Source organism: Notamacropus eugenii, chromosome 4 (genome assembly GCF_028372415.1).
Source record: "Notamacropus eugenii isolate mMacEug1 chromosome 4, mMacEug1.pri_v2, whole genome shotgun sequence".
NCBI lineage: Eukaryota > Metazoa > Chordata > Mammalia > Diprotodontia > Macropodidae > Notamacropus > Notamacropus eugenii.
The window spans coordinates 205,807,318-205,831,826 of NC_092875.1; the positions used below are offsets into that span (position 1 = coordinate 205,807,318).

The window sequence follows — 24,509 nt, forward strand, 5'->3', positions numbered from 1 at the left end:
AAAATTAAAGGATAAGAGGAGTACAATAAACACAGAAGGAAGGGAAAGGTAAAATGGAGTAAATTCTTTCACACACAAAGAGGTAAGAAAGACCTATTACAGTGGAAAGGAAGATGTAAAGATGGGCAACGGGCATCATTTGAACCTTACTCTCATCAGTACTGGCTCAAAGAGGGAATAATAAAAAGTCAGATGAATATAGAAATCTATTGTATCTAAAAGGGAAGTAGGAGGGGAAGAGATTAAGTAAGGGGAGGGTCGGGGTAGGAACTGACAGAAGGGAGGGCAGATCAGGGGAGGTGGTAGACAGAAGCAAAACACTGGTAAGGAAGAAAAGGGTGAAAGGAGAGAGGGTGGACAAACAGGAGGAAGAACAAGATGGAGGGAAATAGACAGTAATCATAACTGTGAATGTGAATGGGATGAACTCTCCCATAAAACAGAAGCAGATAGTAGAGTGGATCAAAAACTAGAATCCTACAATATGTTGTTTACAAGAAACACACTTGAAGCAGAGAGACACAGAGAAAAGTGAAGGGGCTGGAACAGAATCTGTTATGCTTTAACTGAAGTAAAAAAGAAGCTGGGGTAGCAAACCTGATCTCAGAAAAAGTAAAAGCAAAAATAGACCTAATTAAAAGTGATAAGGAAGGAAACTACATCTTGCTAAAAGATGACAGTGAAGCAATATCAACACTAAACATATATGCACTAGTGGTGCAACATCCAAATTTTAAAGAAGTTAAGTGAGCTATAGGAAGGTATCAACTCCAATACTACAGCAGTGGGGAATTTCAACTGTTCCCTCTCAGAACTCAACAAATTCAAGCAAAAAAACCCCCCCAAAAACCAAGGAGGTAAACAGAATATGAGAAAAGTTTGACAGGACAGACCTTTGGAGAAAACTGAATGGGAACAAAGAGGAATATACATGTTTCTCAGCAGTACATAGCACCTACACAAAAAGTGACCATGTAATATAGCACATAAAAATCTCAAAATCAAATATAAAAAGGCAGAGATACTAAAAGTACTCTTTTCAGAGAAAAATGCAATAAAAATTACATTCAACAAAGGGCAGTAGATTAAAAATTAGTTGGAAACAAAATAATGTAATCCTAAAGAATAAGTGGGTCAAAGAATAAATCACAGAAACAATCAATGATTTCATTAAAGAGAGTAACAACGAGACAACATACTAAAATTTATGGGATGCAGCCAAAGCAGTACTTGGGAAAAAACTTATTTCTCTAAATTCTTACATTAACAAAAATGGAAAAAAGAACAGATCAACGAATTCGGCATGCAACTAAAAAAACACTAGAAAAAGAACAAATTAGAAATCCCCAAATGAGTACCAAATTGGATATCCTGAAAATCAAAGGTGAGATTAATAAGACTAAAAGTAAAAAAAAAAACAAACTATTTACCAAATAAATCTGAAATTGTTTTATGAAAAAAACAGTAAGAGATAAGCTATTGGTTAGTTTGATTTTTTAAAAAAGAAAAAACTACCCAGTATCAAAACTGAAAAGGTGAAATCATCACAAATGAATAAGACAATAAAGCAATCATTATGAAAGGTTTTGCCCAATAATATGCCAATAAGTCTAACAATCTAAGTGAAACTGATGAATATTTGCAAAAATAAAAATTACCTAAATTAACAGATCAGGAAATTGAAGGCTTAAATAACCTCATCTTAGAAAAAGAAATTGAATAAGCCATTAATGAACTCCAAAGAAAAAAATCTCTAGGGTCAGATGGATTCATGAATGAATTCTACCTAACATGTAAAGAACAATTAATTCTAATACTACATAAACAATCTGGAAAAACAGGCAAAGAAGGAGTCCTACTAAATTCCTTTTATGACACAAAGATGGTGCTGATACCTAAACCAGGAAGAGCTAAAACAGAGAAAAAATTACAGACTAATTTCCCTAATGAATATTAATGCAATAATTTTGAAAAGAAAACTCACAAAGAGTTTACAGCAATATATCACAAAAATTATACACTATGATCAAGTGGGATTTATACCAGGTATGCAGGGTTAGTTCAATATTAGGAAAACTATCAACATAACCATATCAATAACAAAATCAACAGAAATCATATGATTATCTTAACAGATGCTGAAAAAGCTTCTGACAAAAAACCAGCACCCATTCCTATTAAAAACACTAAAAATAAAAGGAATAGAGAGAGTGTTCCTTAAAATGATAAGCAGTATCTATCTAAAACCATCAGTAAGCATTATCTGTAATGGGGATAAGCTAGAAGCCTTTCCAAGAAGATTAAGGGTGAAACGAGGATGCCCATTATCACCACTATTATTCAATGTAACACTAGAAATGTTAGCTGTAGCAATAAAAGAAGAATAAGCAATGTAAGGAATTAGAATACAATGAGGAAACAAAACTATCATTCTTGCAGATGATATGATGATATACTTAGAGAATCCTAGAGCATCAACTAAAAAAATTACTTGAAATAATTAACAGCTTTAGCAAAGTTGGAAGATTTAAGATAAACGCACATAAACCATTAGCATTTCTTTATATGACCAATAAGGCCCAGCAGCAAGAGACTGAAAGAGAAATTTCATTTAAAATAACTTTGTTTGGACAATATAAAATATTTGGTAGTCTACCTGCCAAGACAAACCCAAGAACTCTATGAACACAATTACAAAACACTTTTCATGCAAATAACATCAGATTCAAACAACTGCAAAAATATCAATTGCTCATGGGTGGGTCGAGCCAGTGTAATAGAAATGACAATTCTGCCTAAACTAATTTACTTATTCAGTGCCATATCAATCAAACTACCAAAGTATTATTTTATAGAAGTAGAAGAAATAACAAAATTCATCTGGAAGAACAAAAGGCCAAGAATATCAAGGGAATTAATGAAAAAAATACAAATGAAGGCGGTCTAGCAATATCAGACTTCAAACTATATTATGAAGCAATAATCAATAAAATTATTAGTACTGGCTAAGAAATAAGAATGGTGGATCAATGGAATAGATTAGGTACACAAAACACAGTAATCAGTAACCATACTAATCTAGTAATTGATAAACCCCGTTTGGGGGATAAGAACTCACTATTTGACAAAAACTGCTGGGAAAACTGGGAAAAAAAGAACAGGACACAACAAACTAGGCATAGACCAACACATCATCTCATGTACCAAGATAAGATCAAAATGGGTACATGATTTAGACATAAAGGATGACATCAAAAGAACACGGAACAGTCTACCTGTCAGATCTACGAGGAGGGGAAGATTTCATAATCAAACAAGAGATAAAGAACATTAGAAAATGCAAAATATTATTTTTAAAAGCTTTTGTACAAATAAAACTAATGCAACCAAGATTAGAAAGAAAGCAGAAAGCTAAGAAACAATCTTTACAGCAAGTATCTCTCATAAAGTCCTCCTTTCTCAAATATATAGAGAACTGAGTCAAATTTATTTTTTTAATTAATTAATTTTATTTATTTTCAATGTTCTACAATCACTACCATATAACTTAAGATTATTACTTTTCCCTCCCTCTCTGAGACGGCATACAATTTTGTATAGGTTCTACATACATTCCTATTAAATACATTTTCACTATAGTCATGCTGTGTTGAAGAATTAAAATGAGTGGGAAAAATCATCTAACAAACCAAAACACAACACACACACACACACACACACACACACACACACACACACACACACACACACACACACACACATGATCTGCTACATTCTGCAATTGAATTCCATAGTTCTTTCTCTGGATGTGGAAGCCATTTTGCCTTAGAAGACCATTGGGAATTTTTTTTAAGTCCTTGCATTGGAATGAAGTTCCAAGTCTACCAGAAAAATCTCTCTCACACTGTGGTTCTTACTGTGCACAACATTCTCCTGGTTCTGCTACTTTCACTCAGCATCAGTTCATATAAGTCTTTCCAGGCTTCTCTGAAGTCTTCCTGTTCATCATTTCTTATAGTGCAATAGTATTCCATTACATTCACATACCATAATTTATTCAGCCATTCCCCAATTGATGGGCATCCCCTTGATTTCCAGTTTTTGGCCACCACAAAGAGTGCTGCTATAAATATTTTTGTATCCTTTCCCATTTTTATGATCTCTTGGGGATACAGTCCTAGAAGTGGTATTGCTGGGTCAAAGGGTATGCACACTTTTGTAGTCCTTTGGGCACTTCCAAATTGCTCTCCAGAATGGTTGGATCAGCTTACAGCTCCATCATCTTCCTGTTCTGTCATGTTTGCCAATCTGATAGGAGTGTTGTGGTACCTCAGAGTTGTTTTGATTTGCATCTCTCTAATCAAAAGTGATTTAGAGCATTTTTTCCATATGACTGTAGATAGCTTTAATTTCTTCCTCTGAAAATTGCCTGTTCATATCCTTTGACCATTTATCAATTGGGGAATGACTTGTATTTTTGTACATTTGACTGAGTCAAATTTATAAGAACATATGCCATTCCCCAATTGATAAATAGTCAAAGGATATGAATAGGCACTTTTCAGAGGAAGAAATCAAAGAACACACGCCATTTCCCAATTAATAAATGGTCAAAGAATATGAACAGGCAGTTTTCAGAGAAAGAAATCAAAGTTATCTATACTGCTGGTGGAGTTGTGAACTGATCTAACCATTATGGAGAGTAATTTGTACTTACACTTTGATCCAGGAGAACACTGTACACAGAATAAGCAACACTGTGTGATGATCAACTATGAATGACTCAGCTTTTCTCAGTCACACAATGATCCAAGACAAGGATTCACAAAGGAAAATGCTACCCATATCCAGATAAAAACTGATGGACTCTGAATGCAGATCAAAGCATATTTTTTTATTTATTCTTTCTTGAGGCTTTTTTCTCCTTTTTGATCAGTTTTTTTTTTTTACAACTTTTACTAATATGGAAATATTTTTACATGACAGCACACATATAAACTATATAAAACTGCCTACTATTTTCAATAGAAGGGAGGGAAGGTAGGGAGAGAGAAAAATTTGGAACTCAAAATCTAGTAAAAATGAATGCTAAAAATTTTCTTGACATGTAACTGGGAGAAAACTGGGAAAAAATGTATATAGGTACATATGCATTTGTGTGTATGTGTGTGTAAAATTTATTATAATCAAACACCTTAAATAGGTTACTAGGTAATGCAGTAGATAGAATGTCAGGCCTAGAGTCAGGAAAACTTATCTTCCTGAGTTCAGATCTGGCCTCGGATATTTACTTGCAACATGCATATGATGCTGGTCATGTTACTTAACCCTGTTTACCTCAATTTCCTCATCTATAAAATGAGCTTCAGAAGGAAATGGCAAACCACTCTAGTATTTCCCTCAATAAAATCCCAGATGGGTTCATGAAGAGTCAAGACACAATCAAAAATGACTGAACCTTAAATATGTACTTGCATACTGTTCAATTAAATATTACAAGGACTTGTGAAATAGTTGTAGTATATGTAGACATAGATATAGATAAATCTCCAAACCAAACTATATGACTTAAAAAATATTAATGAAGTCCTTAAATGATTTTGTCTCATTGATAGGAAAAAAGTTCCTCATTCCAGTGGTTAATTCACTATAGGTTAAGTGTGTTCAATACCATATATATGTCAATTGGATTTGTTCTAGTACATAATGGTTGTCTCACAAATCTGTTCTATTAATTACAAGAAAGAGAATCAAAAGAACATAGATGGATGAGTTTAAAGCTTTAGGCTATTCCTTAAAGTAGAATCTCTAAAATTTACCAATTTTCAATTAAAATTTATTCCCTTTCTGGGACCAAGTAAGTTGAAAAACCTCTCCAAACCAAAAGCAAGAAATTAAAAAAAGAGACATTACAAAGGCAATAAAAAAAGAAAGTAGATCTATTTCCATTACTAGTAGGGGGCTATCCACTTAACAGAAATCTTATCTTTATAATCAGTTTTATCAATGAGCATAAAGTAAAACTTTTGAGATTATCACATAATTGCCAGCGTCATTTGTCTTAACACTACCTGTATAATTCTATATATACTTACATTTTTCCATTTATTATCAACTGGTTGTAACAGTGTAGTAGAAGCAGTACTTTGGGACTGGGATATGGAATCCTAAAAATAAAAGCATCAAAAAAAGAAAAGTAAAGAAAGAACAAGCATTAGAAATCATAATTTTTCCCTCAAAGCATATACAATTTAGGAAAAATTTTCACTTCAGACAAGGAAAAACTTGACCCTTAAAGAAAAATAACTTCCAAAGTTACAGATTAAGGAGATAAGTAACTCTATAATTCATGCCTCATTATTCTTAATAAATTTCATTGCAATTCTGTGATTTCTTTAAATGAATGCTTATGTCATATCTTATTTTCTCTAATTCTGATGAAAGTCTATTACTTAGGGTCAATTACTATTTCTTTAAACAAAGAAATATAACTTTTCTTCTAGTAACCAAATATCAAGAAGATCCCTTCATGAAGGAATTTAACTTTGTCAACATTTAAAATGTTCATATTACATAATTCAAACATGGAGACAAAAGATTTCACATATAGACAGGTATGGCTTTTTACCTAAATTTGCATTGCGCAAATTTTACTTTAAGTCAAGAAATTTGAAAGACATCACATTCCAAAAAAACCATCTATAGTAACTTTCCTGTACAGAACTGTGCTCTCATTCTGTCTCTCTTTCAGTGCTCCGTGGCCACACCCCAATCAACAACAACAAAACCACTCCAAGTGAAAGCAGAATTAAGGACCCCACAGAGACTCTGCTACCGTGAGGGCTTGTCTTGAGACCTCCAGCACCAAGAGAGGAGACCTTTGCCCTTCTGTATCACCTCCCAAACCTTACCCCATTCTATCTTCCTTCCTACAGCAGGCTGTCCTTGTCCCAACTTGCATCCCCATCCTCTCCTGTGTCTGGTCTCCACATGTCTCTCTCTCATTCCGTCCTCTTCCCCATGCCCAGTTTTCCCTTGTGATTCTGGCTAGACCCCAATATGGCTGGCCCTGGCCTTCATATGTTCCTGTTCTTGCTCTCCTTTCTGTCCCTGGCCCCCCAGGTATCTTCGAATCATGTACCAGCTCCCTCCCGCCACAGAGGCATACCTTCCTGGCTTCCTTCATTCCTTCCTTTCTATCCACAAGCAAATTCACATTACATAAAAATCTATGTAAAAGTCTGAACAATTCACTTACATAAAGTGAGAACTATCTGAATATGCTTTTATAAACTACATTACCGTTGTAACATGAGTGGTCTCTGTAGTAGAACTTGCTGAATTCTGTGGTCCACCCATATGCATCTTGCTGATGTGAGTATTTAAGCTACCTAAACTTTTGAATATACAACTGCATTCTGTGCAATTATATGTAGGACCATTCTTGACCTTAAAGAATCGTTTTAGAAAAGAACAATTAGATTATTACAATTATTTAATCAATGTTAAATTATAGTAAACATAACCACAACAATTAAATTCTATTCTAATGAATTTTCCCTGCCAAACAAACTAGGGAAACAACTGAACCCCACTTTTGTTGGGGGAGGGGTGAAAATTTTTGCTTGTTTTAGTTTACAATAGACACCACCCCCTGTATTCCATACATTTTAACATGAGATATAACAGGAAATAAACATCACATTACATTCCAACAGCTCAATGATGTTTACATTACTTCTTTGACTGCAACCCATCCTTGCCCACCAAGCCTTTTCAACTCTTACAGTACACATCACAAACAAGAAATTAAGCCAAGGTTGTACAAAGATATCAAAGCAAAAATAAACGTGCTGGTCACATGGTGAGGATGAGGGATTACTCTTTGGTGTCTGCTCATCCTCAATATTGTCAAATCAAATATTTAATGCAGAGATTTACCAACATACTGGCTGCCTTCCTTGAGTCTTCTTTGGATGTTGCTAAGGATATAAGCAGAGCACACAGGCTAGCCATCTCTTTCTCACTATGTGCCTAGGCCATCTTTTTCAAAAGCACATTTCTTTGATAACGTCCTTTATACCAACTTTTCTGGGTAATTTTTCATTTGTATTACTATATTAAAGTTCACACTAAAGCATACATGTAGTCATACATATGACTTTCTTTTCAATGGCTCTTTGTATAATTCTCAACTTCAAATCTTTGATATCATTTTTCATGACTTCTGAACATTTATATGTTCCATCACTGGAAAAGTATTTGTACTATGTGGAAGATACTATTGTGCTAAGCTCCTGGGAGACAAAAGACTAAAAATCTCAAAACTTCCCTGGCCTTACGGAACTTACAATCTACTGACAGATGAACACAGATAAGTAAAAAACATGGAAGGAGACAACTTTAACAACTGATGGCATCAGGAAGGGCTTTATAGTAGGTAGAATTTGAAATTGATCACTGAAATGAATTCCAAGAATGTTAAGTTCAGGGGACTCAAATAAGACTATCTGAGCTAGAATATAGCGCATAGGAGGAGTAATGTGAGATAAGGCTGGGGATAAGTTGCAATAACACTAAAGTTTTAAATGGCAGGCTAAAGAGTTTTGAATGTTAACCTAAAAACAATATGGAGTACTAAAGATTTATGAAGGGGAGAAGATGTAAGCTTGGAAACCAGTCCAGCACCTAATATATCAGTCCGTGAGATGTGATAGTGGTCTGGACTATGGTTTCAGTAGACCTTTTGAGTACAAAGGGAGACAGATGTAAAGGATGTTATGTTGGTAGAACTGATAATACTCGATCAATGACTAGAAATGGGGCAATGAGCAAAAGTTAAGAACTTAGGATTACTGCAAGGTCGCAAGCCTGATTAGAATGATAGTAACTTCAAGAAAAACAGAGATATTTGGCAGAAAGGTAGAGAATGAAAATAATAAATTCCATTTTGGATACATTGAGTTTGAGAGGCATCAGGCTAGGATATCTAGCAGGCAGTCGTTGATGTAGGATAAGCGTTGCAAATAAGTTAACATGGCTGGATGGAAAGATCCAGGAAACACCTAAGTAGAATAATGGAATTTATAGCAGCAAATTCACAATCATCATGAGATTACTGGTATCAGAAAGATTAGTTTTTATGTTAGGGATTAATTTAAGATTGTTGAAGGAGATGAGTAATTGCTCAAATGTAATCCAGCTGGATCTCTTCTTTGTATTCAATTCTGGCCCCCACTTAAGTCACCACTTTGAATTTATGTCAGAGAAACATGTACAGGCAGGCCAATTCTGATTTTACTGAAGAACAACAGGGCATAGCCCTTATTATCTATTTTGAGTCATGAGGAGGTCAGTGAGGAAGACCTACAGTATATTCTTAGGTTTGATGCAACATAACACAACATCATAAAAATTACCACCTGCAGAACTTCTCAGTTTATAATAAATTCTTCTTCCATATGTACTCAAATGTCAACTTTTAACAGTTCAGGGTACATACTATCAAAAGTCATGCTTCATCAGAAATGTCTGAATGGACCTAAAGTTTCAATGAAAACCTTAGGAAATGAACGTATATATCTTTGAGGACAGTGAAAAAGAAAATAAAATTTTCATTACCTTAAGGCTGCAATTTTCAATTCTGTTTAACAAATACTTATTAATCTCCTAGTAAGACACTATGATATACAGTAGGCATACAGAGATTTGCCCTCTGTGAGCTCAATAGTAATTGGGGGTGGGGGGGGAAGGTGTCTGCACTTCTGATATAATGGATGTAAGGAATTTTTGGTGAGGAGACTCTCTTTACCACTTAAGGTTAGCAACTGTTGTGCATCATGTATTTGGTTGCCAGGGCACCAAAGGGTTAAGTATATAAAAACAAATTTAATATGAATTATAATATATTAAGTATAAGAGAGAAGATAAAAATAAAATAAAGAAAGAAGAGAAAACTTCTATCTAAAGGTATAAAGAAAGTTTTTGTGGAGGTAGCACCTGAGCTGGGACTTAAATGAAGAAACAAACTTCAATAGGTATACAATGCCATACAAATTAACTAAGACAAACCAAAATAATTAAATTTATTGGCTTCTACCATAAACTTACAACTTATATCTTTAAATGTTAAATGGTATTTGAAAACACCGAGGTGCAAAGAGGCAAGGAGATTAGCCAATAGCCACCATTTCAGTTCGAGGCCCTAGATGTTGTAGTGCGCAATAAGTTACTGCAACAGGCTAGGCAAGGAGAGGAATGAGACCCAGAACACAGGTTGGTAGCAATGGGGATGAAAAGAAGCAAATGAAGAATTGTTTAAAATAAGACTGGAAAATTAGAATCCAAGATAAGTAACTTGTATTTTAATCTAGTTAAGAGACAGGAAAGCATAAAAACTTTTGAGCATATGAATAGGCCTGTGTCATAGCAGAATTACCTGAGCACTAGCATAAATAGGCTAAAAAGAGGGAAAAATCTGTAGTCATATACAAGTTCAAAAACTCAGCTTCTCAAGTTGTCAGCAGTGTGATGTGGCAGCCCCAAAAACTAACGTGATATTTGGGCACACTAAGAAAGGCGCAGCTTTCAAGAATGTGGAAATAATTATCCCTCTACAATCTAGCTTACTCTGACTATATCTGCAGTTTTGTGTTCAGTTCTGGGTGCCACAGTCTAAGAAGAATATGGAAAAGGCAGAAAGAGTCCTAAGGAAGGCAACCACAATGCTGAGAGGTTTTGAATCTGTATCATATGGAGATTTAATGAAGGAACTGAGGATGTTAAGCCTGGAGAAGAAAAAGGAAAGTATGGCAGCTATCTTTAAAAATTTGTAGAATTATTATGTGGGTGAAGAATTAGACTTGTTTCTGCAAGGGCCCAGAGAGCACAACTAAGAGTAATGTGAAAGATGTAAAAAAGGTAAATTTATACTTGATACAACTTCTTAAAAATGAGAGGGGTCCAAAAGCAGAATGAGCTACTCAATGTGGTCATGAATTCCCTTTTTTACTGTAGTCTTCAAGCAAAGGCTAGATAATCATATTTTAGGTGGTTATAGGCTGTACTAGAAAATGGTAATAAATGTAGCATTTATAGAGCACTTTAAGGTTTACAAAGTGCTCTACACATGATCTCATTTGACCCTCAGAAGAGCCCTGTGAAGCAGGTGCTATTATTATCCCCATTCTAATATGAGGAAACTGAAGCTGAGAGAGGTTAAGTGACTTGTCCAAGATTATACAGCTAGTAAAGTCTGGAGGCAGAATTTGAATTTAAGTCTACCACTCATCTACTACATCAGCAAATCGCCAAAAGAGTTACCGACATACCCTTTTATTCTAAAATCTGGTGATTCTATACCTCTTTTTCCCCCTACCCTAATCTGCCCCTGACTTCCTAATTCCCTCTAGCAGTTCCCACCCTCTCAGATTATGGAAGGGCATAGCAGTCTAGGATTTTAAAAAACTCGGATATTTTATTGGTTTATGGTATGTAATCTGAATAAAGGTTGAAAAACAGTAGACTGGATGGCTCTAAAAATAAAACATGAGGAGGAAAAAAAAGAATAAGCAGCAAGTGAGCATATTTTAAAGAAATTAACCAATACGTATTTATTGAATCAATCAATAAGCATTTATTAAGTGTCTACAAGAGCAAAAATGAACAAAAAAGGAGCCCACGTTCTATCTTGAGAAGTAATGTGTGTACATACATACTAAATACATATGAAATAAATAAAAGGTAATTTTAGGGTACAGGTAATGACAGCTATGAACATCAGGAAAAAAGTATTATTGAAATTTCACAGCAAAGCTCCTAGGAAGAAAACTATCTCCTCTTGTTGGCTCCTCTTTTTCTTACCTCATAATTTGGGTCTTTGCAATTTGGCTTCTGATTTCATCAATCAAGTAAAATTGCTCTCTCTAAAAATTAAATCAAATTTCTCAATCCTAATCCTTTTTGACCTCTCTGCTACATATGTTGTCATTGACTACCTCTCTACCTGAATACTCTAAGTTTTTGTGAAACTGCTCTCAGTTCCCCTCCTATCTTGTCTTGACTATTCCTTTGCTGCAACATCATCCATGCCTCACTCTCTAATTGTGGGTAAATCTCAAAACCCTGTCCTGGGACCCTTCTTGTTCTACACTCTGCTTTGCTGACCTCATCAATTGCCAATAGTTTAATTATCATGTCTGCTGATGACCACAAGATCTCTGTATCTTGGTAACCTCTGTAACCACTGCCTACTGAACATTTAAAACAATGTCAAATAGGCAACTCAAATGCAATATGTACAAAAAAAGATTCATCTTCTATCCTCAAAACCAATCCTCCTTCCAAACTTCCCTATTTTTAACAAGTGCATATATCTGCATACATACAGTTGGATAGACATACAAACCAGGAATCACCATAGTGACTCATGCCCAAGTGGTTACCAAGTCAATTCAACCTCAATAATATCTCTCACATTTAAACTTCTCTTATTTCTAGTTTATTACATTTCTAATCAACGCTAATGGATGTTCCCACAGGAAGTTTTGGGGAGAGATTATATTTGTATGACTAGATTTATTCTGATATATATCTGAGACTTCTATCAAAGTATAATATTCATCCTGAGCCGACTAAAATATTCAACTAATTAAGTTAGGGATTAACACTGAAATACATTTTAAAAAATGAAAAACGTATTTCTTTAAAGGCACATGAAAACTAATTTTGAAAAAAAAATCAAAAGTCAGATTTCATGGTGAAAGGAGAACTGACCCAGTACTCAGAATACCTGGGTTCTAATGCTAGCTCTAGGTACGTAATGTTAGACAACGTTAGGCTTCAATTTACTGATGTATAATAAAAGAAAGTTGAATTAATTGATTTCTAAGTTTCATTCTAGTTTGGAAAGTCCATGCATCTTCAACAGTACTAGAAATTGCTCAGATAAAAACTAAAAACTATAAAAATAAAATAAAAAATATTTGCTAGTAATAAGTAGAATATATGTAAGTGACTAAAACATGAAAGTTCTAAATACAAGAACTACTTCACCATGATAAGAACCAAAAAATTACTTCAAATATTTTAAAGTACTACAAAGGCATTTTTTTCCATTCAGTTAAGTAAATCAACATGATTAAAATAACATTCACCCAAAAGGAAAATGCCTGAAAAATTACTATAGAATCATCAGAAGTATTAAACAACTGCCTAATGGAGTTATTATTAATTCATTGATCAGACAGCAGATATATATCTAATTAAACAGTAGATACAGAATAAATTACAAGTCCAGTGGACAAATGGAAGGATTCATTAATTTTCATAGTAGCACAATCATAATGCAAAAATATAATAGTTTTTTCTAATTTTCTTTTTCTTTTTCATATCAATATTTTAACTTCATCAAAGGAATTAATAAGATTTTTAAGTCCTATCCTGACATAATTCCATTACCATCAACAAAGGTGACATTTTTCAAATGTTTACATACAGCAGAGTTGAAATAAATGTTGAAATTTTTATTCTACACAGCTATTTAATGCATGTATCCAATAAACAAGTAAAAGATAAAAATGGTAATTCCAAGTATAAAATTTGTAGAGTATTCAATATTTAACTCTTTAAAAAAAGGTGAACATATAAGAAAAAGTCCATTTATGACAACATATCACTAACTAGCAAACTTACCTCTGAATGAACTCGCTGTATATGTGACTGAAGATTTCCTTTCTGAGAAAAGGCTGCAGGACAAAAGGCACAGGCATGGGGTTTTTCACCAGTATGTTTAATCATATGAGTCTGCAATGCCCCCTTCTGGTTAAAAGCCTTTCCACATTCACTACATTTAAATGGTCTTTCACCTAAAATGAAAAAGTTACAAAAAACACAACCCCATAATTGTGGAAGCACATGTCACCATAATATACCTTAAAAAAAAAAGTCCAAGTTACAAAAAATATTCTATGGTTTCTCTCAATAAAGAATAAGTGACATTAGAGGCTAGCCATTTAATAATAGGTAACTACTAAGAACTTTATAGCTGCTATGCCCAGGGACTAGCAAAATGTCTAACATACAGTAGGTACTTAATAAAAATTTGCTATTTAAGAAACTTGGGGTTATTCAAAATTGCTCTCCTGTGGAATTTTTAAACTATCACCTCTTGAACAAATGAATTTTTAAAAACAATCATAACAACCATTCATCTATGAGTTGATAATTTGGGAAAAATTTCATAAACACAACAGAATAAAGTAATTGGCTGGACATTCAACGCTCTCTACACTCTGGCCCCAACCTAGCTTTCTAGCCTTTCCTTCACTCTACTAGCTCTCAACTATTCTTTGATACAGCAAAATCATAATGTCTTGAAATATCTCTTGATTTTCTACCTCTACCACTGAGCTAATGTCATTCCAAATGCCTTGAATTTTTTATGCCATACCTCAAAACCCTTTCTTTATAATTAAATCATTATTCAAAGCCAGCTGACATGTTCCCAAAAACCAGAGACTACCTCACTGTACTTGCAACTCTCCTAGAATTTTGTACTTCTACTTTTTACTGTTATTTAGTACCAGTAATTTGTCTATGCAAACTTCATTACTAGAACATAATTTTTTTTAAGGACAAAGACTATCTTACTTTTGTATCTCACTCAACATTTAGCACAATTCTTCACAAATAGGGTCTGAATGAGTTGGTGAATATAAAATATAAACTTATTTGAGAAAAAATATCATTTGTACATCTGTCATTTATCTTTCAAAAACCTAAAAAATATTTTAAAAAATTATAGAAGTTCTCTCTACAACTGCTTTTATATTTCTCAAATGTTTCTTTTATGGCACACAAAGTTACCAAAGCATTTATGACAGTAATGTCAGTGTTTTAAATGGTAATTAAAAATCATTCTATGTTAAAAAAAATGCAAAGGGCAAGGCCCCTTGAAGAACATGCAAAAAACTGAAATATGTTTACCTAGCAAACACTTCATTCACAACTGATTATTTTGGACAAGTCATTTAACTTCTCAGAGCATGCATGACGGACTTGGACGAGAGCTTCCCTAAGGTCTCCAGGGGCTTTAAAATTCATTATAGGATTCTAAGGCTTCAAAGGTTAGGATAATATGGCTGTTATGGTAATAAAAGTTGTTGCCTTAAAACTTGTTTCTCTGAGGAAAGAATAATGTTGGAAAAAGTCTCCAAGAGGCTGCTTTACTTCAAATTAAGGCACAACAAGAGCTATGGATGAGGTATCCTCTCCAGAAGTCAGTCAAACTTTAATAAGTATCTACTGGCACCAATGTGCCAGATATTGTGCTAAGCACCAGGAATTCAAAGACATGCAAAAGCCAATCCTTGTTCTCAAAAAACTTAAATCAAATGGGGGAGACAATGTGCAAACCACTATATACAAGTAAGTGATACACAGGATAAATTAGATAAAATCAACAGACAGCACTCAAATTAAGACAGATTGGGAAAGGCTTCCTATAGAAGAAGAGATTTAATCTGGCCCTTAAAGAAAGCAAGGAAACCAGGAGACTGAGATAAGGAAATAAGAGATTTTTAGACATGGGGGACAGCCAGTTAAACTGCCTGGGTTGGAGATGGAGTGTCTTGTTTGAGGAATTGCAAGAGAACCAATGTGACTAGGTCATACACTGTGTGGGGGTATGTAAAGTGTAAGAAGACTGAAAAGGTGGTGTGGTAGTAGTGAGGCGTACGGTGCAAAGCAGGGATTAAATTATGAAGGGCTTTACAACAGGGAACAGATCAATGAATTGGGCATAGAGCTAAAAATAAAACTAGGAAAAAAATTTTAAATGTTCAATTAAACTCCTTAACAGAAATCCTAAAAATCAAAACAGAGATTAATAAAACTGAAAGTAAAAAATGAATAAGAAAAACAAAAAGCCATTGAACTAATAAATAAAATTAGGATCTAGTTTTGTAAAAAAAAAAAAAAAGAAAAGAAAAGAAAAACCACTGAGTTAATTTGATTAAAAAATATAAAAACAAATTATCAACACCAAAAACGAAAAGGATAAATGTACCACTTACAAAGATGAAATCAGAGCAATTATTAGGAACCATGCTGCCCAATTATAAACTAATAAAAATAACAGTCTAAATGAAATAGTTGAATATTTAAAAAAATGTACATTACCCACATAAACAGAAGAGGAAATAGAATACTTTAATAACTTTATGTAAGAAAAAGAAACTAAACAAGGAACAAATAAATTCTAAAGTTGTATCCAACTTTAAAAATGGAGATATAACACAAAAATTAGTAGCTTTTTAAAAAATTTAAACATTAGGTACATTTCGCACTAAAAGTAAGCTGAATTGAACCTTTTCTTGATGACTCAAAAAAAGTACTTCATGATCACTATAAACAAAAATCAACTGGCAAAGCTGAATGCTTTAGTATCAAACATATAAGGCCTGTCTATACAACGTTTTTTAGAATATCTACTGAGAAAAAAGCAGAATATCATGACTTCAACAAATATCAGAAGTTAAATCAGCTCACATTTGTCTAGACAGACATTTGAAAATTCCACTCAAATGAAAACAATATAAATAAATATGATGATATACAAACACTAAAGGATAAGAGTTTAACTTTTCTTTCTACTAAGAAAATCAGGTAGTACAGAGGAAAAATCTCAGGAGTAGGATCAAATCTTAAGTACTTTAAGTAATCTTATGTTCTTTAAAACTTTAAAACACAATGACAAAAATTTATTATTATAAACTGGACTTCTCCAGGTTTCTCCCAAATGGCACCTCACCATCTGAGCCTTTGTAGTGACTGCTCCCAATGCCTAGAATGCAGTCTCTCCTCAACTTGACATTGCAGATGTCAATCTTTTTCAAGCCACAAACTCAAGCATCACCATTCACGTGAAGCATTTGCTGATCTTAACTGCTAATGCTCATCCTCAAAACTATCTTGTATTGAACTATTTCAGACTTATTTTTATTTCTTCTGAATGTATTTTTTTGTCTCCTCTATTACAGCATAAGCTGCATATGAGAAGGATCATTCCATTTATTATATCTGTATTTGAAGTACTTAACATAATTTTTTGTTTAACAAAGCAGACACTTAAATTCCTGATTATTTCTATAATAATAAACTTCTGAATTTTCTTAAAACAAATTTTTTTTCATACCTGTGTGTATCCTAATATGTCGAGTTAATTGACTTGGTTTTTGGAAGGTTTTTCCACAATGTGGACATGAATATGTGAATCCACTTCTGTCAATGTTCCGATTATATGACCTTGTACTTGACACCCTGGTGACAAAGAAAGTACATTATTTAATTAGTATTCATTCTTAAGCTATTCAAGATTAAATTTTGAATTAAACTCTTATTATGTACCAGGCACTACATTGTGACTGCAAGTTCTAGAGTGAGCACTGTCTTTAACCTTTCTTTGTATCCCCAGCACTTTAAACATAACAGACTCTTAATAAACGCTTATTGACAAAGAAAGGCAAAAAAAGTTCTTGTCCTCAAGTCAAGCACTAATGCAACAACATGCAAACTATTTACAAATAAGATATATAATTAAGAGCTAGAAAGAGAGATACAGACAAGATAAATTAGAGAGGCAAAGCACTAGTATTTGAGAGGGTCTGTGAAAAACTTCTTGTAGAAGGTAAGATTCCAGATGAGAGTTGTAGGAAAGCAGGAAAGCCAGGAGGCAGAGATCAGGATAGACAGTGTTCCAGATATGTGGGACACAGTAAAAAGGCACAGAGTAAGAACATGGAGTGTCTTATTTGAGTAACAGTAAGGAAGCTAGTGTCTCTTCATTGTACAGTGTGTGGAGGAGACTAAAGTATAAGAACAATGGAAAGGGAAGTAGGGAAGGGAAGGTCAGATTCTGAAGGGCTTTGAAGGCCAAACAGGATAAAATTTATTATATTAATAAAAAGTATCTCTATTCTTTGCAATGTTTTCGAATTAATGAATGTTATATCTGTAGAAGGCATTTTCTATACTTATCAATCAGTAGCTATTACAGACATGTGCTTTTCTCCCAAGAGTAAAACAGTTTTGCATTTCTGACATAGCTCTTAAATGATAAATAATTCTTAAATGTGTACGTATTTCCACAGCTAATATGTTGTTTAGTTTTTAACTTCTACCTTCATTAATATGGACCTTATTATTATTGACTTAATCTCACAAAATTGACTTAATATCAATAACTACTGACCCACATAAACTTATATATATATGTAACATATATATATAATCACTACAAAATCTTTAATGACAATAATTTACACTCACACCTAGAAAATCTTTTGTTAAAGTATGACAAGAGTACAAGCAAGAGTTTACAAATAAACACTCTATAGGAAACCACATCTTTATAGCCACATATAAGTTAAAAGACACAGAGAATACATCTCACCCCATGCTTATTGTCTGAGTAGTCAAAAAAGTATTTTATTTAGTAAAACAAAATGCCTCTATAAAGGTCCTTTTCCTACAAAGCGTCTCCCTTTTTCAAACTTGTAACACTCTTTTGACAACCTAACAAGTGATAACTTTGTTAAAAACAAAAAACTCTAGTCATTTTTATTAAGTGGAGCATAAAAAAGAGATATATACAAGTGTCAGTCATGTTTGATAATCTTCATGGGCGATACCCAACACAAAGTCTAAACATGAAATGGATTCTCTATTGATGGATTTGTTGTTGCTGTGGTTGTTCAGTTCTTTCAGTCATGTTCAACTCTTCATGAAATTTGGGGTTTTCTTGGCAAAGATATTTGAATAGTTTGACATTTCCTTCTCCAGTTCATTTTACAGATGAGGAATTGTAGCAAATAGAGTTAAGTGACTTGCCCAGGGTCATACCGCTCTCAAATATCTGAGGTCAGATTTGAACTTATGTAGATAAGTCTTCCTGATTCCAGGCTGGCGCTCTATCCGCTGCACAACAAACACTCCTGTTTACTAGCATTTAATGTGTTGAATGTGTCAGGCTGCAGAGCACTGAAGATCCTCCTAAATGACATCTATAGTCACTTGAAAAGAGTTCACACACATAGGAAAAAAACAATGTTCTATATGAATAATGGCCTGGCTATGAAATGCAAGTGAATGGACAATTCGTTGAGCTGGCCCATCAATACAAATATCTGTGATAAGACACTCTGAAACAGATGATAAGAAAGGTCTAGAGTTGAAAAGAAGAAATAAGATTATGTTAACCTTAGGGGAATTATACAATACTTTTAAGGACCTCAAAGTATTTCCTGAAATAATGGCCCAGTTTTTCAATATCAACACTCTTGTAGTGATGTTCTAGGTCTGGAAGTCAAGCAATACTGTACTGTCTAAAGAATTAGGTTTCAGGGCCACTCAAAGATAAATGGAGGGTGTGAGCTGACTACACAAATTACCAAGAAATAACTGCACAAGAGAAACAGTAACAGAAATGTATGAATAGAAATGCAAATGTGTCATTCATATAACCAATGAGAGTTAACTCATTAGCAGCCTGAATGTTACACCAAAATATCTAGAAGGCAGCCCTTTAGTACATTAAGTGCCAGGCCAACTGAGAAAGATTCACAGGAGGATATGGACAAGAGTGACATAGAATGCGAAAGCATGGCTAAACTGTTTTTTCTACAGCTGGAGGGAATACCTGTATCAATGAAATAAAAGATTCATCATAATACAAGTACATATTCACAAATGAGAACTGGCCTATAATTTTAGCATTTGGTATTGTCTTTACTAGGTTCTAGAAGCAGTAATTGTCATCTTAACAATACCAAAACCTCTTTGTATTTCTAAACAGCCTACCAATAGAGCTGTAGATTCCTCAAAGTTTTGGAAAAGTTCACTTTGAAGCCCATATTTGCCAGATCTTTGGGGATATTTCTATTCTCTCCTCTAGAATTGGTCTATTTAAATTACCTACTTCCTATTGTACCTGTGTTGGTAATCTATGTTTTTACTACAGAAACAGTAATCAAATAAATAGTATCCGTTATTGGAAAATCTCACCATCCTAAGAGATCAAAACAGCCTTGTTACTCACATCTACTCAGTACCCTCTGCCCTTCTGATTGGAGGGTGGAGCCAGGAACTCCTCAACTTTTATTTAAGGAGGGGGCACAAGACAGATATATCTCATCTCTCAACAGGCTATACTCATTTTGGATTTCTCAACTATGTTCCTGCCCTTGCTGCATACCTTCCCCCACATTTCTCTCCTTCCTTTTCAGCATATAAAAAATAACATCTTAAAGAAAAAGAAAAAAAAACCAGTAAAACTGACGAATACATCGAAAAAGTTTGAAAACACATGCCCCATACACAACTATAGACCTTTACTACTTATGATAACTCATTGCATGACTCCCAATTGTTTTCCAAAGCTGATTCATCTCCATCAAAAATCAAATTGATCAGTATGCTTAACTTTCAATGATTCCTCTATGAAAATTTGCAAGATTTGAGTTTTTAAAAAAATCAGAGTTGTTTTGATTTCCATTTCTGTTACTATTAATTTGGAACATTCTTTCATAGTTACTAATAACGATTCTTTTGAGATTTTTCATATCCTATAAACACATCTACTGGGGAATGGCTTTTGGTCAAAATCATATGAATGTGTATTTTTTTAATTGTTTATGTATCTTGAATACAAAAGCCTTATCTGAGAAATTTGTTACAAAGATTTTTTTCCATTTAACCTCCTTACGTTATCCTACGTGCAATAATTTTGTCTGTTCAGAAGCTTTTGTTTTGTATAATCAAAATTATCCTTTTTATCTTTTGTGATTGATTTGTCTTATTGTTGTTGTGTTCATCCTTCAGTTTTGAAGAAGACCATGCCATCAGAGAAATGATGACATGACTTGCACTGGACTTTGTTCTGAGTGAGGAAAGGCTGTGCCACCAGCCTTACATTATATTCCTGAGCCATCTGGATCCAGTGACCAGATACTCATCAGGATGACTGGAGACAGCCCAGGATGCAGTGGGGGACCTTGGTCTTTTCAGGTACTCACCTAGAGAGAGGTAATACCCATTGAGTAAATAGGCCTCTTTAAGAAACAGGCAGGAAATGGCCCTTTTAATGAGCAAAAGATATGCTTCAATCTGCCCTCTAATTCCATCAGCTATCTGGAAGCAAACAGCATGATTCTTCTTGAGGCCTTTGAAACTGTAGTAGGTCATGGTGTTGATTAGGGGTACTAAATCCTTCAAAGCTAGCAATCTTCACAATATTCTTGCTAATGAACAGGCTGTTTTCCTGATTCTCTTCTCTCTTCACTTTGTATCAGTTCATACAAGTCTTCTAGAGTTTTCCTGGAAACTATTCATTTCACCATTTCAATAGCATTTTATTACATTTTTAAACCATAACTTGTTTATTATTAATTAGCCTTTCTCCAACTGATGGGAATCCCCTCAGTTTCCAATTCTTTGCCAACACAAAAAGACCATTTGTATTGGTCTTTTTCCTCTTTCTTTGATTTCTTTGGGGTACAGACCCAGAAATGGCATTGCTGAGTCAAAGGATAGTCACAGTTTAATATCTTTTGGGTCACAGTTCCAGATTACCTTCCACAATGCCAACTCTGAGATCCTTGAAAATAAAGCACTCAGTACTCAAAGAGAAAAGCAAAAAAAAGGTCCCAGAGAATACAAATCAGAACCAAATAAGTAAACAAAAAAAGAAGTCCACAGTAAAGAGGGATTATAGTAAAAGGAAAACCAAAATACAAACCCAGGAAAAAAATGATGCCTCTCAGTTACAGAAAACAGGATTTCAGATGAGATCTAAGGAGAGCCAAGAAAAACTGGTGACAGAGTCAAGGAGGAAGTGCATTCCAGACACAAGGAACAGCCAGTGAAAAGAGACACAGTCAAGAGATGGAATGTCTACTTTTTTGAAGAGAAGGGGATCAGGTCTACTGGACTGTAAATTAGTCAGTCCATGGAGAAGAACAAAGTAGAAGGGGCCAGGTTATGAAAGGCTTTAAAAGCCAAAAGGAAGATTTATTCTTGTTCCGGTAGGCCATAGGCAGTCAACTGGAGTTTATTAAATGGAAGGGGAGGAAAAGAGGGAGGGAAATTAACATGATTCTATCTGCATTTCAGGGAGATTATTTGGATAGCTGAGTGAAGAATGGACTAAAAAAAAAATCTTTTCAACAAGTGTGTGATAAAACTCTTACTTTGTAGAGTGGTAGATCAATGGAATAGATTAGTTACACAATACACAATGGTAAATGACCACAGTAATCTGGTGTTTGATAAACCCCCAATCTCTAGATTTTGGGATAAAAGTTCACTAAGTGACAAAAACTGCTGGGAAAACTGGAAAACAGCATGGCAGAAACTAGGTACAAACCTACATTTTACACCACATACTAAGTTAAGGTCAAAATCAGTACATGACAGAGACATAAAAGGTGATACCATAACAAGCAAATTAGAAGAGCAAGGAATAGTTTAGCTGTAAGATCTATGGAGAATGGAAGAATTTATGACCAAGCAAGAGACAGAGAGTACTATGGAGACATAAAATGGTTAATTTTTATTATATTAAATTAAAAAGTTAATTGTGATTATATTACATTTAAAAATTTTTTCACAAACAAAACCAATGCAACCAAGATTAGAAGGCAAGCAGAAAGCTGAGAAACAATCTTTACAGCAAATATCTCAGATAAAGGTCTCATTTCTCAAATATATAGAGAATTGAGTCAACTTTTTGAGACTACAAGTCATTCCCCAATTGATAAAAGTCAAAGGATATGAACAAGGCAGTTTTCAGACGAAGAAATGAAAGCTATCTATGTAATCATATAAAAAAATGCTTTAAATCACTATTGATTAGAGAAATGCAAATTAAAACAACTCTGTGGTATCACCTCACAACTATAAGACTGGTTAATATGACAAAAATGGAAAATGATAAATATTGTAAAGGATGTGAGAAAATTTGGACACTGATACATTGTTGGTAGAGTTGTGAACTGATCTAACCATTCTGGAGAACAATTTGGAACTATGCCCAAAGAGTCAATAAACAATGTATACCCTTTGATCTAGCACTACCTTAGTAGGTCTGTATTCAAAGAGAACACAAAAAAGGGGAAAGGGCTTACATGTACAAAAAAATTTACAGCAACTCTTTTTGTGGTGGCAAAGAATTGGATATCAAGAATGTCCAGTTGGGGAATGGCTGAACAAGCAGTGGTATATAAATGTAATGGAATACTATTGTGCTATAAGTACTGATAACCAGGATGCTTTCAAAAAAACTCGGAAAGACTTACATGAACTGATGCAAAATGAAGTGAGGAGAACCAGGAGAACATTGTACACAGTGAAAGCAATATTGTATTATGATCAACTATTAACAAATTAGCTCTTTTCAGCAATACAATCATTCAAGACAAGTCCAAAGTATTCATGATGGAAAATGTTATCTACATTCAGAGAAAGAACTGATGGAATGTGAATGAAGATTGAAGCATACTATTTTCACTTTATATTTTTGTGGGGTTTTTTTGGTCTGTTTCTTCTTTTATAACATGACTAATACTGAAATTTGTTTTACGTGACTGCACATATTTTAAAAGAAAGTCTCATTCTAGGCTATATAAGGAATTGACTTATAACAAAAATCAGTTGCCAACTGATAAATGGAAAGGAAGAAATACAAGCTATGTATATATGGGGGGGGGGGATGTCCAAAAATCACTAATAATTAGAGAAAAACAAATTAAAGCAATTCTTAGATTATACCTCATACCTATTAAATTGGCAAAAGTTGTCTCACACCTCCCCTTGCCAAAAAAAAAAAAATACAAAAACCGAAAACTGACAAACGATGGAAAGGCTATAGGAAAACAGCAATACTGTTGTACTTTTCACAGAGCCATTTTCAAAAGCTATTTGGAAATAGGTCTCAAAAGTTAAATTCTGCCAACCTATTGACCCAGTGATATCACAATTAGGCCTTTACCTCAGTGACCATGATAAGCAGAAAAAGTCTTATGTATACAAAAATATTTACAGCTGCTTTTTGTGTGGTGGTAAAAAAAACTTGAATCTAAAGGGGTACCCATCAACTGGGGAATAACTGAACAAATTAAGATATTTAAATTTAATATAATACTACTGTGCTATAAGAAATGAAGAGCCATACAGTTTTCTGAGATATCTGGGATGACTTACAAGGGCCAATTAAAAGGAAATTAGTAGAACAAGGAAAATAATTTGTATTACAACATCAACACAGCAAAAATGAACAAAGACTTAAGCACTGTGATTAAGGCAATGATTAATCAAAGGACCAAAGAGGAATTTTTCACCTCCTACCAGAAAGGTGATGATGGACTATGTAGAATGATACACACTATTTCTACGTTAGCAATAAAGGAATTTATTTTGCTAGACAATTTGTACCAGAGGTTTTCTTTTCCCATCTC

The 24,509-nt window shown here is 34.0% G+C and overlaps 1 protein-coding gene across 7 annotated transcripts in view; it reads right to left on the reverse strand.

Annotated features, from left to right (window-relative positions):
* ZNF236 (zinc finger protein 236) overlaps positions 1-24,509 on the reverse strand; it is a 218,006-nt gene that overhangs the window by 122,202 nt on the left and 71,295 nt on the right. For all 7 annotated transcript variants that reach the window (XR_011965983.1, XM_072604065.1, XM_072604062.1 and 4 more), the window contains 4 exons: positions 17,195-17,319; positions 13,693-13,865; positions 7,303-7,449; positions 6,096-6,167 (listed from right to left, as the gene is read on the reverse strand). Coding sequence is in view for 6 of the 7 variants with exons in the window: in XM_072604065.1 (XP_072460166.1) it covers positions 6,096-6,167; positions 7,303-7,449; positions 13,693-13,865; positions 17,195-17,319 (517 nt within the window). In the remaining variant the exon portion in view is untranslated. The remainder of the gene's footprint in view (positions 1-6,095; positions 6,168-7,302; positions 7,450-13,692; positions 13,866-17,194; positions 17,320-24,509) is intronic.